At 48.4% G+C, this 16,971-nt stretch overlaps 1 protein-coding gene across 5 annotated transcripts in view; it reads left to right on the top strand.

Annotated features, from left to right (window-relative positions):
• Positions 1-16,464, top strand: part of LOC119952328 (interleukin-13 receptor subunit alpha-2-like) — a 55,166-nt gene extending 38,702 nt beyond the window's left edge. For 4 of the 5 annotated variants that reach the window (XM_038775998.1, XM_038775994.1, XM_038775997.1 and 1 more), the window contains exons 5-7: positions 1,167-1,326; positions 3,564-3,660; positions 15,867-16,464. In XM_038775998.1, coding sequence (XP_038631926.1) covers positions 1,167-1,326; positions 3,564-3,660; positions 15,867-15,882 — 273 coding nt within the window. In that variant the 3' untranslated portion in view covers positions 15,883-16,464. The remainder of the gene's footprint in view (positions 1-1,166; positions 1,327-3,563; positions 3,661-15,866) is intronic. The other variant, XM_038775995.1, reaches the window with a different exon arrangement.
• The last annotated feature ends 507 nt before the right edge of the window (positions 16,465-16,971 follow it).

Here is a 16,971-nt window from a genome sequence, read left to right as displayed (position 1 = left end):
ATGGTGCAGACACACACACTGATGGACACACAGTAGGACCAATCAACACGCACAACACCGCAGCCAATCACCAGTTAGAGCACACTCACTATAAAGACAGAGGGCATCAGTTTTCCCCCTCATTCGGGATGCAGCCTCTCAGAAGGACAGAGCTTACAGCTTACAGCACAGATCCTCACCATGTGCTGAGTGATTAGACTGGTTAGAATAGACATAGGTCTTTAGTTTAATCTAACATCGTGTTAACCCACAGTGAAAGTATGTTTAACAATTTCCAGCTTAATAAAATAGTGTTGTACTATTTTAAGTGTTGGTAGCTTGTGTGTGTTCCAGGGATCCAGAGCACCCAACACATCACTAATTACATTGTTCCATAGTAACAGTTTGTTAGTTGTAAAGAAAGGGATAAAATGTGGATCAAGATGAATTACCAAGATGCCTAGGTGGATCAGGGGATCAGGCCCAGGGTGCTGTACAGGGGGGTGGGGGGGGGGGGGGGGGGTTATGATCCCTTATTGTTAAGTTGTGATGTTGAGGGGGTCCGGTGGCCACGGAGGGGGGGGGCTGGGTCTGGCGATCGTGCCACCATTTATAAATGGCGCCCCAATCTCTTCCTGCATTACATATTGCAAGATTAAGCATTAATGTGTGGGGGCGGAGTGGGGGGAGCTGGGGAGCATGATGGTACCTCGTTAAATCCGATCTATTATCATAGAATCATAGAATGTACAGTGCAGAAGGAGGCCATTCGGCCCATCGAGTCTGCACCGGCTCTTGGAAAGAGCACCCTAACCAAGCCCACACCTCCACCCTATCCCCATAACCCAGTAACCCCACCCAACACTAAGGGCAATTTTGGACACTAAGGGCAATTTATCATAGCCAATCCACCTAACCTGCACATCTTTGGACTGTGGGAGAAACCGGAGCACCCGGAGGAAACCCACGCAGACACGGGGAGAACGTGCAGACTCCACACAGACAGTGACCCAAGCCGGGAATCGAACCTGGGACCCTGGAGCTGTGAAGCAATTGAGCTAACCACTATGCTACCGTGCTGCCCTATGCTATTGTTTACAATACTGTGCTATTGTTTACCTCCGTCATGAGATTTTAATATTATACGTTAATATTACCTGCTACTTTTTCTTGGTTTGTTCACATAGGTACATACAATTAATTCGCAAAGAAAGTACTATTTGGCAAGTACGGATCCAAAAAAACTTTATACATTTGAAGTACGAAGTAAGATTAATGAGTATTGTGCCACAACTGTTCTCTGGAGTGAATGGAGCTCATCTGTTCAGTGGGGGGAAAATTACACAGGTAAATAAAATGTTTTTGTTGAATATTCATGGAATCTTCCAGCATGGAAGAAGAGCATACAGTCTGTAATGGTTCTTTCAAAGCGCTATTTACATTTGGGCCTATAAAGGTGCTCCTTTTCCATAGCCTTTCAATTTTCTCCCTTCAAGAATTTATTCAATTTCCTTTTGAAAGTTACAATAGAGCCTGCTTTCGCCAGCCTTTTCGGCAGATTGTGACAACTAATTGCGTCTTCTCAACTGTGACACCTTGGCCAATTACTGTGCCCCCTCTGCCAGGGGAACCGCTTTCTCCCATTATATTCGATCAAAACCCTTCTTGATTTGGTACACCTGAATTAAATATCTCCTTAACCTGTTCTGTTCTAAGAAGAAAAAGCCTAACTTGTCTACCTATGTATCTGTAATTTCTTGATCCATGGTAGCATTATAGTAAGCCTCCTCCGCAGCCCTCCGCCCTCCTCATTGGCATTTGATCACAGCACTCCAGCTGAGATCTGCTCAGTGACCTATGAAGGTTGAGCATATCTTCCTTGCTATCATTCTTGCCCCAGGACCAGAGGACCAAAAATAGAGAGGCTGGGCAGCGTGTCATTTCTGAGTTCCATCCCATGGACACAGAAAGGGAAGATGGAGCAAGAGCTGTACTCGCCCACACGTGGCAGATGGCTCACTATGAGCTGCATATTGCCAATTGTAGGAGGCCGTCCTGTGTTTTCCAGTTAGCCTTCAGGCTCCTGAAAGCACCGTAAGAATAGGTGAACTGCCTTGAAGCAGCTTTCCGGTGGGAGATCGGACAGCCACTGCTCCATGATGGTACGCGGCACTCCTTCCCTGCCTGGATGAAATGAAAATCGCTTATTGTCACGAGTAGGCTTCAATCAAGTTACTGTGAAAAGCCCCTAGTTGCCACATTCCGATGTAGGAAAGGCCAGCCTACAGAGGGGCCTGTCGAGGGACTCCCCCTTCCCCCCCCACTCCCCTCCCCTCCCCCCCGCCCCGTCAATCTCTCTCCACCTTCCCCGCCCCCCCCCCCCCCCAACCAACGCGGAGACCGGACCGCAAAGGCCATTTTTAAATTTAATTTTTGAAACACCATTTTGAATCACCCTCTCCTTCGTATGCCTCCCATCGCCGCCATCCGCTGCTTTCAGACTGGAAAGCTGCTGACTCATTGTTGGTTTCGAGAGCCCACCCACTGTCCTCAATTGGCCTCTCTGAGATAAATTACATCGAGTGACTGTTACCCACACAGTGCGAGCTTCTGGGGCAGAATCCTGTTGAGGCTCCGATAGGTTGGGGGGGGGTGAGGGGGGTCTCACCTGCTGGCTGGAGAGCTGATGAGAAACAGCGGAGCCAGTGCGAAAAAATCCCTTTGGCCTCCGCGGCCTGTGAGTCGAGTTCTAGTCGGTCAGGTTTGAGGGCAGATTCCATAGTGCTGTTGTAGTCGATTAAATTGATGGGAGGATCAATTCACGCGAAACAGAACGTAGATATAACCTGTGGCTTTAATCGACTAGAATAGTGCCTGCCTGCGATTGCTCTGCTACTGAGAGCCGCCTACAGGGCTACTGATCTTTATACCTCCCCTCAAAGGGTGGAGCCAGGGGCGGAGCCCACAAAGGCACCAATATGATACATCACAGGTAATACCTTACAATGGTCTATAGGTGGAGCCCTCATGGGCAACAGCGTGGTACAGTTACATACATGGTGAATGGTTACTGCAATATGTTCACCACATTCACCTTGCTGAGCACACCAAAAAAACCCACAAAACATTAACAAGGCCACTCCCCTCCCCTCTGCCAAACAAATGCAAGGAAAAACTGGATTCTGGACTCTATAAAGCTGCTAAAACATTTTCAGTGCTTAACTAAAGAATGCTGCTTTCTCTATCACTTTAGCTGGCAGAACTCCTGCCATGATGCCAAGGCAGAAAGGGTCCAGAACGGTCTCTGGTTCTATTCCTGGTCTGCATTGAGTTAGTTGATCTCAGCCAGGGGCTAAAGTTATCCCTCTGGGTTACAACAATGAAGAGATTCGTTCTCCTGATGGAAAATGGATGAACGGGATCAGGGGGTTGACTGTTAAGCAGATCATTAAATTGTTCTCCACATGAATACCTGTACCTGCGGGATTGCACCCCAACATAAATTGGTGCTTTTTGGGAGACTGAGGCGTAACAATAAGGAGGAAAAAGGGGGAAGAAATAATTGATCATTGTTTTTTTTCCAGGGATAGCACAAAGGAACTTTCATGCATTGCTGTTATTTTCTATTGTGACACTTTTGGGTTTATTGATAATTGTGGTGTTCCAGCTGACGGGTAAAAGGTGAGCAGAATGCTGTTTTGATTTAGTTGCTATGACGACATGAACTATGCAATAAACTGTTCTATTTCTCCATATGTTAAGTAGCTCTAGTCAGTGAAGCGGAGCTGATGGATATGATAGCCAAATTCCCTTCGCTTGTACAATAATCATAGACGAGCTTCACCACATCCGCCTGGCCTGCATTTAGAACATAAATATTGCCTGAATTGATCAGATCACACTGAGTTGCGAACAATTTTCTAGGCCCGTTCGCCACAGGTGAAAATCCCGTTATGGCTGCTGGCTCTCGCAGGAGGGCCAGAACGGGATTTGCGGCAGTGAATCTCATTATGGAGGTGGGGACAGCCCCCATGTGGGTGGTGAGAGATATGGCTGGAGAGTGCTCCGGCACCCTGGCATTCCTCCCCAGGCAGTGACAACCTGTGCTGGGGGTAGTGCTGGATCAGCATTGCCGGGGCCGGGTTTGGGGGGGGAGGGGCGCGGGGGGGGGGGGGGGGGGGGCAGGGACAGAACCAGGGACACAGCCAAAGATGGTGGAGCCTTGCCGGAACACTATTGGGAGTTTATGTGGGGGTAGGGACGATGGTGGAGGGAGGCGAAGTCCTAGAATGGCGGGTTGCCCCGATGTTGACGAGGGGGTCCGATCACTCTGTTGCCTGCTTGGTGTCGGGGGAGGTGGGGGTGGAGGGGAGGTTGGAAGGGGTTCCCTTGTCTGCCGGGGTCCAATGTCCAGGGTTTGGGGAGGGGGGGGGGGACCTTTTCTTGCCTGATCCAGCACTGTGCAATTTTTGGAAAATTCCACGCCCTCTGCCAACATTATTCAGAAATGAAAAGGGGAAATGTTGATAACAAAGGATTAAAACAAGTACCCTGACATCCCCCTCTTGCTTTTATATCGTATCAAAGAACAGTGAATAATAGCCTCCCACAATCCAGACACCCTTGGGGCCCCGAGCTTCTGATACACTCGAAAGGGTTCTGAAGATTTGAAGATAGATGGTGCGATTTAATCAAAAGGGAACAGAGTCCAGTAACGAGCACGTTTAACCGGGTGTTTCCCCACTCAAAGCCGCACTATCTACCGAGACTCTGGTTCTATTTGCAGCCTGAGTGACGAATGGCCTGCCAAGGTCGCACTGATTCCATTTCCTGTACCGGGGAGCTCCGCTCGCTGGAACTCAGTGCAGGAGGAGAGCGGGACAGTATTAATAAATGGCATCTCAATCTCTCGACCACCCCAACATGACCCCCGAACCCCCCCAAAACCCAACTCGCGTATAAGGGGATCCTTGCCCCCTCCCCCCCCCCCCCAACCACATCGCATGGCACCCCAGACGGGAAAAATGCCAGCTTGGCACCTTGGCACTGCCAGAGTGGCAGCCGGTCAGTGCCAAAGTGCCGTGTTTGTCCTGGGCAACTGGGCAGTGCCAGGATGGTACAAAGAGTTTAAGCACCTGGGGCCTCCGATCCCCTGGAAGATTCCCCACGCATGCTGTTCCAAATTGGTCCCCATTTGTGGAGATCAGGAATGAACGGCGCTCGCCCGAGGTCTCCGGGGCGAAGGGGTGAAATCCCAACACCTTGGGTAGGTTATGGGAGGGTCTATTAGAGTCAGACTAGCTGTCTGTGCAGATTTTCAAAATAGTGCCCCCCCCCTCCCCCCCTCAATGAGCGGGATTCGGATCGCGACATCTTTCGAGATAGCCTTAGATCCCAGGAGACGCGGCGAGCCAGGTGGATCCCGGAAGAGGGATCTCCCGGCATCCACTGGTCACATTGCCTTTCTGGTGCCACGCATCTTTGTGTTTTTCATTCAATCCAGATGGTTTTTATGAACAGTGACATAGCCTAAAGCCGTTTTGGAGAGCATCCATGTTAATTACACAGAGAGGCGGTGCTCCCATAGCAGGATCAAATTGTGGACGAGAAAAAGGAAAGTGTGGAGTGAGAAAAAAATGCACGTGGTGCATTGAGTCCTTTCCATTTACTCCTTGTTATTCTGGAAAACTTAAACAACAATGGAAAATATTGGAAATGCTGAGTATTTCAGTTAACATCTTTGAAGAGAGCAGGTGAAGGAACATGACTCTTGTACACTCTTTGGTGGATAGTCTTCTACCTTAGCCTTTATGGGCAATATGCAATACCCAATGCACTCAATCTCCTGGGAGAGTCTGCCGAATACAACACGACCAAGTGGATAAAAGGTTATGGGCTAAATTTGACATTGGAGGGTTTGGGTGGGGGGGCGAGTGGGATTCTTGGCCCCCCAGCGTTAAAGTCAATGGCGAGCCCACCTGTGTTTGACCAGCTGACTCTGCAGCCATTTTACTGCCATCGGTATTATGTCGGGCTTTTCACCCCCATCGGAGAGGGCAGGTCCCCTCACCTTGAGGTGGTCCAGGTGCTTCCGCACGGTTCGTTCCCTCCTCCTAAATGTGTAAGACACAGGCCTTGTTTTCTCCACTATGGTACCTAGGACCCATTGAGCTCCTTCCCCGAAACTCCGAACATGAACAACATCCCCTGGTTTAAAACCTCTGTCACGTGTTCAGTGATCATGGTACTTCTTCTAGAGGATCTGCTTCATTTCTACCTGCCCGTCAAGACACAGGAATGTTCAACTCTAACGGGTAAAGAAGCATCGGGCCATTAGTAATTCTGTTGGCGCGGTCCTGGTTGTGATGTGCAGTGTTCTTTGGTTGTTGAATAAGAACATCGCCAACTTTGTTTCCAGGGAACAAATGTTCTGTTTAAATGTTTGGACTGCCAGCTCAGCTCACTTGTGAATGGATGGTGTGGGACAGTTCGGGCGTGTTTCACCCCATTTATGTGCATTAACATCTGGAACTATGCGCTGGTGACAGGAATTCCGTTGTCTGTGATAAGCACCTCTGGATCCCATGGGTGCTGAATCATTGGCACAATTTTTCCATGGCGATTCATGAGGTGGTGAAGACATTCGGTGCATGTCCATCCATTTTGAGAGGGCATCGAGAAGAAGCAGAAACATTCACCCCATAAAGGGCCCAGCATGATCGGTATGCAAGCACACCCAGGGACGTCCTGGCCATCCCCAAGGGTGGAGCTTCTGCTGTTCCTGGCAAGCTGCACATTGCTGCACCATTTGCTCGATGCTGCCATCGAGTCCTGGCCACCAGGCACAGCTCCTCTCGTGCATTTTTATCTTAGGAACACCCAGGTGTCTCTGTAAATCTTGTAGGATCGTGCGCCGAGCCAGCCATGGGACGACCACGTGAGTTCCCCACAGGGTGATGCCATCCTCCTGCTGATTTACAAGATAGGCAATAACTCCTCTGGGAGTTTTCCTTGTAGCCCACCGTGCAGGATGACATGGCATAATTTTGCCAGCACAGTGTCCCTTTGGGTCCACCTGCAGATCTGTGCAGCCGTCATGGGTAGAGTGTCCATGAAATCCAATGTCAATACGACCTCGTCCTGGAGGGGACGGGGGACAGGTGGGGGGAGGGGGGTTTACAAGCAGTGGGAGATGGCTGAGGGTATCCGCCTGCACGATCTGTATACGCCACCAACAGCAGTGCCCAGCGCTGGATTTGGTCAGAGGCTATCGGAGGAACCATCTTGTCCTCCTTAAAGAGGCCGAGCACGGACTTGTGAAAATTCTTTACTACGTATATGACGGCCAGGCCTTCCATTTCCATTTCCATTTCCGGAACGGCACCTCTGCATCGGCTAGGCTTCTGGATTCATAAGCAAATGAATGTTCCGTCCCATTGTCAGCCGGTGGCATAACACTGTTCTGGTGCCATGTGGGGAGGCGTCACATGAGGATGATTGGTCTCGATGGATCGCAGTGCGTCAATACTTTAGCTGACGTTTCACTATGATGAAAGCTTCCTCCTGCGGTGCTTTGCATGCCCATTTTTGTTTTTTCTTCAAGACGACGTGCAGGGGGGCCAACAAGGTAACCAGGTTCAGGATAAACTTCTCATAATAATTGATGAGACCCAAAAACGACCTCAGCTCTTTCGTGTTTTCAAGTATCGGGGCTCCCCGATAGCCTGGACCATCTCCTCCACCAGGTGCAAACCGTCCTTATCGATGCAGACCCAAGGTACGTGACCTCTTTCGTCTGGAATATGCACTTTCCCCTCTTCAGACCGACGCCCACATCAGAGAACCATCAGAGAACTTTTGCCAAGTTGTCCAGATGCTCCTTCCGGTGGTTTCTGCAATGAGCACATCGCCCAGTTAGACATGCATCCTGGGAAGCCTTTGGATGATGTCTCCCATCACCCATTGAAAAATAGCATATGCTGATGACACCCCGAAGAGACGCCGGGTGTCCTCGTCCAATCCTCTGTGGGTGTTGATGGTAACACGCTGCTATTGTGCCATGTCTAATTCCAACTGGGAGACGCATGGCTCATGTCCAGATTCGCGAATGAGTGACACCCGGCCATCTTTGCGTACAGATCTACGCCTGGCATGGGGTGCCAGTCCAGGCAGCAGGCCCCGTTTACTGTCACCTTTTAATCGTCACACAGGCAGATAGACTTGTCTGGTTTCAGCACCAGGACTATTGATGCTGCCCATTCTGCGAACTGGACCAGGCATATGACGCCCAAGTTCGTTTGCTACCTCAATTTGTCGTCTAATTTTGTAAGCAGGGCGTTTTAAAAAAACATTCGTTCATGGCATATGGGCATTACCGGCTGGGTCAGCATTTATTGCAGTAGATCTGGAGTGACACTTCAGTCAGACCAGGGGAGGACGACAGATTTCTTTCCCTAAAGGCCATTAGTGAACCAAATGGGTTTTTACAACAATCGACAATGGTTTCATGATCATCTTTAGACTTTTTTAATTCCAGATTTTTTAAAAATTGAATTCAAATTTCACCATCTGTCATGGCGGGATTTGAACCAGGGTACCCAAAACATGACTCTGGGTCTCTGGATTACTAGTCCAGCGACAATTTTGGAAGGTCTAATACAGGAAGGTCTCATATAGTCAATGGTAGAGCCTCAAGAGTATTGACAGTCAGAGAGGTCTAGGTGTACAGGTCCACAGGTCACTGAAAGTGGCAACACAGGTGGAGAAGGTAGTCAAGAAGGCATACGGCATGCTTGCCTTCATTAGCTGGGGCATTGAGTATAAAAATTGGCAAGTCATATTGAAGCTGTATAGAACCTTAGTTAGGCCACACTTGGAATATAGTGTTCAATTCTGGTCGCCACACTACCAGAAGGATGTGGAGGCTTTAGAGAGGGTGCAGAAGAGATTTATCAGGATGTTGCCTGGTATGGAGGGCATTAGCTATGAGGAGAGGTTGAATAAACTCGGTTTGTTCTCACTGGAACGATGGAGGTTGAGGAGCGACCTGATAGAGATCTACAAAATTATGAGGGGCATCGACAGAGTGGATAGTCAGAGGCAATTACTAGGGGGCATATGTTTAAGGTGCGAGAGGCAAGGTTTAGAGGAGATGTATGAGGAAAGGGTTTTACGCAGAGGGTAGTGGGTGCCTGGAACTTGCTGCCGGAGGAGGTGGTGTAAGCAGGGACGATAGTGACGTTAAGGGACATCTTGACAAATACATGAATAGGATGGGAATAGAGGGATACGGACCCCGGAAGTGGAGAAGATTTTAGTTTAGACGGGCAGCATGGTCGGCGCAGGCTTGGAGGGCCGAAGGGCCTGTTCCTGTGCTGCACTTTTCTTTGTTTTTTGTTCTTTGTTCTTAATACCACTGCACCACTGCCTCCTCTAAATGGGGCCAGTTAGGCTCTGAAGTATTTAGGCTGGGTCTCTGAGTCAACATGAATTTTTGCACTGGCCCCCTTTATCTTTCCCAGGCCCCCAAGGAGAGCTTCCAGATAACTTCCGAGGACATCATACAGGCCACCAGCACCCATCCAGAAGATTAGTTGCCAGAGCCGGCAGTGTCTTTCTAACTAATCGCAGCCTCAAAAGTTCTGGTCCTTGCACATTACCAGTGGTAGCCTATTATGTATGAGTGACTCTGGTCCCAAAGATCATCAACGACTCCCTGGTATATGTTGCCAGCCACCCCTTGGTATCACTCAAGTCTGGGGCCAAACCCTATACAAATCCTACGGAAGGTTTGTTGCCCGATAATAGAGACAGCAGCCCCTGTGTCGATATACATGTTCAGAGGGGTGACCGTTGACTTGACGAAGATGCTGGCATGCAGTTTAGTCTGATGGCCAGGCATTGAAGAACTAATAGAAAAGTGCCACTCTTGCCAATCTTTGCCGCCTTCCTCCACTCTTCCTCCCTGGGAATGGCAAAGTCGCCTACGGGCCAGGGTCCATGTTGATTATGCAGGCCCATTACTGGGCAAGATGTTTTTGATGCTGGTAGATGTCCACTCAAAGCGGTTATCCGTTCAAGAGTTGGGGACCGCTGCCTCGGCTGCCAGGGTGGACGCCTTGCGCGAGTGTTTGCCATTCATGGACTTCCCGAGTCAATTGTTTCGGACAATAGCATCCCCCTTACTGGCGATGATTTACAGGTTTACCTGCAAGCAAATTGTATACGACACATGAGGATGGCCTCCTACCACCCAGCGTCGAACAGCCTGGCTGAGCCGGCAGTTCAGACTTTCAAGAATGGAATGAGAAAACAATTTAATAAACCACTTCACCAGCGGTTGGCTAAATTTTTGTTGTTGTACAAATTAACCCTTCACCCCCCTCGGGGGTCTCACCTGCTGATCTGCTCATGGACAAGTGGTTGAGAACTCGGTTCGATCTTGTGATTCCAAATTTGGCGGGGAGAGTGGAGGCACGTTACGCCTCCCAGAAGAATCAGTGGGGGGGAGGGGGGGACGGATCATCCTGGGTGGGAGACCCAGTTTTGGTCCGTAATTGTGCTTCAAGTCCACGTTGGTTAGCAGGACGGGTTGTGGTTCAGTCAGGACCAGTATCATACGTGGTCAATGTTAGTGGGAAGACCTCCAGAAAGTACGGTGAACATTTGAGGAGCCGAGGCCTGGCGACTCCCAACTTGGAGCTGATAAGTCCCACCAGCATCGTGAGCACTCATGTAACTTTATCTGATCGAGGAGAGAAAGGGGCTCGTGAATCTGCTCAGCCAGCTGCACCCGTCGAGGACGGTGAGGCCAGTTCGCCTGTCGTTGAAGTGGTGCCTCCTGAGGTGACACCGACTGCTCACAACTCGATTGCCCAGAAGTGCCGAAACTTCTGGCCGGACTACGGAGGTCTGGGAGGACCCGGAGGTCTCCAGACTGATTGACTTTTTAATGGACTCTCTTTCCCCGGTTGTCTCTATTCATGTTTGTAACTTCTGTCTGTAGTTTTTGGAGTCATTGGAATAAGGGATTTAAGGGCGGCACAGTGGTTAGCACTGTTGTTTCACAGCGCCGGGGTCCCAGATTCGATTTCTGGCTTGGGTCACTGTCTGTGCGGAGTCTGCACGTTCTCCCCGTGTCTGCGTGGGTTTCCTCCGGGTGCTCTGAGTCTGCACCGGCTCTTGGAAAGAGCACCCTACCCAAGGTCAACACCTCCACCCTATCCCCATAACCCAGTAACCCCACCCAACACTAAGGGCAATTTTGTACACTAAGGGCAATTTATCATGGCCAATCCACCTAACCTGCTCTGCCCCCATTAACTTTTACAAGGCCCTGGTCTGACAGATGTGACTCCTTCAGAGGAGCTTTTCTGGTAATGCACTTCACGGTCCATTAACTCTGAAGTGCTGCTTAGAATGCATACCTGTTTCGTCTGATCTCATTTGTTTCAAATGGGGTTTCTATCTATTATGTGTAAACTGCATGATGTTCCTAGAAACTAATTTTCACCATGCAAGCAGGTGGCACAATTCAGAAATTATAATGCAGAGATTTCCTCAATGAGGACTGTGGTGATATGCATCACTGTAAATACACAAGGGGTTAATGTAAATACACGTAGACTAGACAGACACTAGAGGGAGCACCAGAGACATGACACACAGACATTCAACCAATATGCCAGTAAGATAGGACACGACCAATAGGCATTCAAGATATACACAGAGGTGACACTACCACAGGGGGGCATTACACCAACCCATATAAAAGGACACAGCACACATGATCTTCCTCTTTCCAGTGGAGACACTCAGTGTGTACACAGGGTTGATTCAACACGTCATACCCACCACCTGGATTGTAGCAGACTGGTTCGTCAGTCTGAGTAGCTATAGCAGGATTAACAGGAGAGTCGAATCCAAGTAGGAGAATTGTTAACAGTAAAATAAATGTGTTAAAGCTATCTCCAAGTCTGAACCTTCCTTTGTCAGAGAGCACATCAAGGAAGCAGCTTACGCTACGTCAAGAGCATAACAAAACAAGGACCGTCTCACAGCCACTGTTATTCTCTACATAAGCGCCAGAGGGCTGGTGGATCATTCTCCCACATGTTGCTGGCAAAGGCCTGGGGGATGAGCGCTCCTGATCTGGGCATGAAGGAGTCTAAAGACTGAAAACTGCCAGCAGCAGGGGCTAGCTGCATGTCACTCAGAGAGAGAGAGAGAGAGAGAGAAGGCAGGACAGGAGGGGCAATATTTGACTCCCCACTGGGATTTAAGTCATAGGTCATGCACTAGCTGCTCAGGTGCATTGAGTGTCGCATGACAGCAGTAAGATGACAAGATGTATCCACGATGCATATTGGTCTGGTCCTTGTCTGCCTCTGCAAGGGTGTGTGCCCTCTCACATTGCTGAGTGATGTGTTATGTACTCTGGGATAAGACAGGCTGCAACTGGATGCAGCTTTGATCGAAAGATACCCCAGACCTTGAAGTGAGTTCAATCTGATTTATTGAACCTGTCACACAGTTAGCACAGTTCTCTATGAGTTCGACTCTCTGCTAACCTAAGTGTGGTTACTCTGTCTGACTGGACCAGATATCCTTTCATGTGGCGTGGGTGACACCGACAAGTTCAGCATTTATTGCCAATCCCTAATTACACTTGAGAAGGGGGTGATGGTGAGCAGCCTTCTTGAAGCACCACAGTCCACGTGGTGCTTTGTATACTTTGTCAAAGCTGTTAGCAGAAATCAGTGCCTGAATTAGCCCATTTCAAATGGCAACTAAGAGCCAATTATAATGCTGTGTATTTGAAGTCGTGAGACTGAATAGGTAAGGAGAGTCATAGATGTTTACAGCATGGAAACAGGCCCTTCGGCCCAGCTTGTTCATGCCGTCCAGTTTCTATCACTAAGCTAGTCCCACTTGCCTGCATTTGGCCCATATCCCTCTATACCCAACCTGCCCATGTAACTGTTAAACTGATTTTTAAAGGAAAAAATTGTACCCGCCTCTACCACTGCCTCTGGCAGCTCACCACCCTCTGTGTGAAAAATTTCCCCTCTGGTCTCTTTTGTATCTCTCCCCTCTCACCTTAAACCTCTAGTTAGACTCCTCTACCTTTGGGAAAAGATGTTGGGCGCGATTCTCCGCTCCCCACGCCGGGTGGGGGAATCGCTGGAGGGCCCCCAACTAATTTCACGACTCCCTGGTGCCCCCCGCGATTCTCCCACCCCCCGCTCGGAAGAATCGGCGCTCGCCGTTTTTCACGGTGACCGGCGATTCTCCGACCCGGATGGGCCGAGCGGCCTGCCGTTCACGACCGGTTCACGACGGCAGCAACCACACCTGGTCGCTGCCGTCGTGAACTCGTCGTGAGGTGCTCGTTTTGGGGCTTGTAGGGGGCCTGGTGGGGAATGAGCACCACGACTGTGCTTGGGAGGGGACAGGCCCGCGATCGGTGTCCACATTCTCAATCGGACGCACTATTTCCCCTCCGCCGCCCCACAAGATCAAGCCGCCACGTCTTGCGGGGCGGCTGAGGGGAAGACGGCTACCGCGCATGCACTGGTTTGAGCTGTCAGCCGTCGAGACGTCAGCCGCGCATGCGCCAACCTGCGCATGCGCGGCTGACGTCACATAGGCGCCGCCGTCGCGTCACTCTCGGCGCACCGCCCGTCGGCCGAGAGTTACGGAGCGCCGCTCCTAGCCCCGCCGGGAGGGGAGAATAGGGGTCGAGGAGCGGCCTCCAAGGCCGTCGTGAAACTCAGCCGAGTTCACGACGGCCCTCCTGATTTTTCCCAGGAGCGGAGAATTCCGCCCGTTGACTATCTGCCTTAACATATGCTCCTCATTATGTTATAGACCTCTATGAGATCACTCCTAAGCCTCCAGGGAACAAAGTCCCAGCCTATCCAGCCTCTCCTTATAACTCAGACCATCAAGTCCTGGTAGCATCCTCGTAAATCTCTTCTGCACTCTTTCTAGTTTAACAATATCCTTCCTATAATAGGGTGACCAGAACTGAACACAGTATTCCATGCGTGGTCTTACCAATGTCTTGTACAACTTCAACAAGGCGGCCCAACTCCTGTATTCAATATTCTGACCAATAAAACCTTGCATGCTGAATGTCTTCTTCACCACCCTGTCCACCTGCAACTCCACCTTCAAGGAGCTATGAACCTGACCCCTAGATAGCTTTGTTCTCTAACTCTCCCCAACTCCCTACCATTAACTGAGTAGGTCCTGCTCTGATTTGATCTACCAAAATGCATCACCTCACATTGATCTAAATTAAACTCCATCTGCCATTCATTGGCCCACTGGCCTAATTGGTCAAGATCCTGTTGCAATCTTATATAACCTTCTTCACTATCCACTATGCCACCAATCTTGGTGTCATCTGCAAACTTACTAACCATGCCTCCGACATTCTCATCCAAATCATTAATATATATAACAAATAACAGTGGACCCAGCACCGATCCCTGAGGCACACCACTGGTCACAGGCCTCCAGTTTGAAATACAACCCTCCACAACCACCCTTTGGCTTTGGTCGCCAAGCCAATTTTCTTTCCAGTTGGCTACATCACCCTGGATTCCGTGAGATTTAACCTTTTGCAACAACCTATCATGTGGTGCCTTGTCAAAGGCCTTGCTAAAGTCCATGTAGACAACGTCAACTGTACTGCCCTCATCTACCTTCTTGCTTACCCTTGAAAAAACTCAATCAAACTCGTAAGACATGACTTTCCCCTTACAAAGCCATACTGACTTTCCCTAATAAGCCCTTGCCTGTCTAAATGCCTGTAGATCCTGACACACAGAATAATGTCTAACAACTTACCCAATACAGAAGTAAGGCTAACCGGTCTGTAGTTCCCAGGCTTATTCCTACAGCCCTTATTAAACAAGGGCACAACATTTGCTACCCTCCAATCTTTAGCCACCTTCTGTGGCTGTCGATGATTCAAATATTTCAGCTAGGGGGCCCGCAATTTCCTCTCTATCCTCCCACAACATCCTGGGATACATTTCATCTGGTCCCAGGGATTTATCTATCTTGATGCGCTTTAATACCTCCTGCACCTCCTTCTCTGTAATATGTACACTCCTCAAGATATCACTTTTTATTTCCCCAATTTCCCTAAAATTTGTGCCTTTCTCAACAGTAAATACTGACGAGAAATATTAATTTATGACCTTTCCCATCCCTTACGGTTCTGCACATAGATGACACTGTTTATCCTCGAGCCGATTTCCTTTCCTAAAGGATATTAGTAAACCATATGATACCTTCATGCCCATTACTGATGCGACTTTTTAAATTCCTAATTTATTTAAATAACTGAATTCAAATTCCCCCACCTCTGCGGTGGGATTCGAACCCATATCTCTGGATAATTAGTCCAAGCCTCTGGGTTACCAGTTCCAGTAGCAAAATCACGTTGTTACCGTACCCCAAGCACAAGTGTAGCAAGTACAAGATGAATCCTTTCCTTTCTGTCTCCCTCTCCCAGCTTATACATATTGTTCTGTTGCGGTCCCAATAACACCTGCTGGAATTAGAAATTTGCACAGATAGATTTGGCAGTTAGACCATAATGTTCTGCCGATGCAGTTATGGGCAGTGTTCAAGAGTCCCGGAGATGGATTACACACCCCACTCTGCCGAAGAACAAAAATGTTAGCGGATGAAAAAGAATTTTTTCTAAAATGACCTTTAATTTGAAGGTAAATCATCTGCAAGAGGGGGTTAACAAACAAGTTAGCACCTTGGAACCTCAGAATCATCACTAAGATAATAGTAATGGTGTAATTTGTGATTTGTGAATAAGGTTGGTATTTTTAAAAACAATTGTATATCATTTTTCACAGGGAAACTACAAAATGAAAACATCTCACCGTTGAGGATTCCCTGTCCAGCAAATCGCTTCAGCACGTTTCCAGCGAAAAATGGATGATTTTGTTAAGGGGCAACATTTTGTCAGGGAATCTTGTTTCTTCGGAGGGACAATTGTTTGCGACTGAAAAGCAGCAGCGACAGGAAAATGGTAGCATCCTGAAAACACCCTTTCAACCATCACAATCACGCATTCTCGAGGTTTACTGTGCATTTTAATCACTGCTTGCCAGGCGCACTACCATTCTGGCCCAGCAGGGCAGGGCAGGTGTAAAGCTCCCACACGGATCGTTTAGCAGATTATTGTCTACCTAAATTTTCAATGATGTTACCCAAATCAAATAGCTAACTTAAATAAAAGGATGCTGTCCTATGCACGCCAGCTTACGCAATAGCTTTGTGGCCATTACTGATACTGTTCATTTTATTTCAGATGTTTTTGAATAATTGCATTTAAGTTCCATAATTTCCATGATCGATTAATTAGTCCAAATAGTGTTTCATAACACGATTGCAAAATGACAAACAGATGCATTCATTTAGCAATCAGCCAATAAAAGAATTTAATACTAATTTTTTAAAATGTTGATTTCCTTAATACTGTTGAGTTGTTTTTTCTGAGTTTGCTTCCATTTACAGAAGCGCCGTCTATTTCCAGCTCTTCCCTGCATGCTTTACGAGCTCATCAAACTATGTACCACTCTCACTCGTGTTTTCCCAGCTCCTAGACAAACTTTGGGGCTCTTTCCTTCACCCTGTTTTCCCTTCCTATAATTTATACACTTTTTAAAACCAGCTTTGCTATCAACTAATCACTGCATCTCGAGTATCCTCCTCTGAGCTCGCAAGTTTTTCAGTGTGGGTGAAATACTGCAGGAATGCGGTTCAGGCCAGCATGCACACAATGTAAAAAGTCTCTGGATGTGTGTGGGAAGGTCCTTCGACGACTGATGTCGTGACAGTGCCCTTGGTCATATTTGACATCCTGAACCCCATATTCCTTTCTCATTTTCATTTTACATGCTTATTTTAAAATGTTTAATTTTAAATCTGAGATAGATAGATTTTTGTTGAGCATAG

This window comes from Scyliorhinus canicula, chromosome 17 (genome assembly GCF_902713615.1).
Source record: "Scyliorhinus canicula chromosome 17, sScyCan1.1, whole genome shotgun sequence".
Classification (NCBI taxonomy): Eukaryota; Metazoa; Chordata; class Chondrichthyes; order Carcharhiniformes; family Scyliorhinidae; genus Scyliorhinus; species Scyliorhinus canicula.
This window is presented reverse-complemented; position numbering and strand designations above follow the sequence as displayed.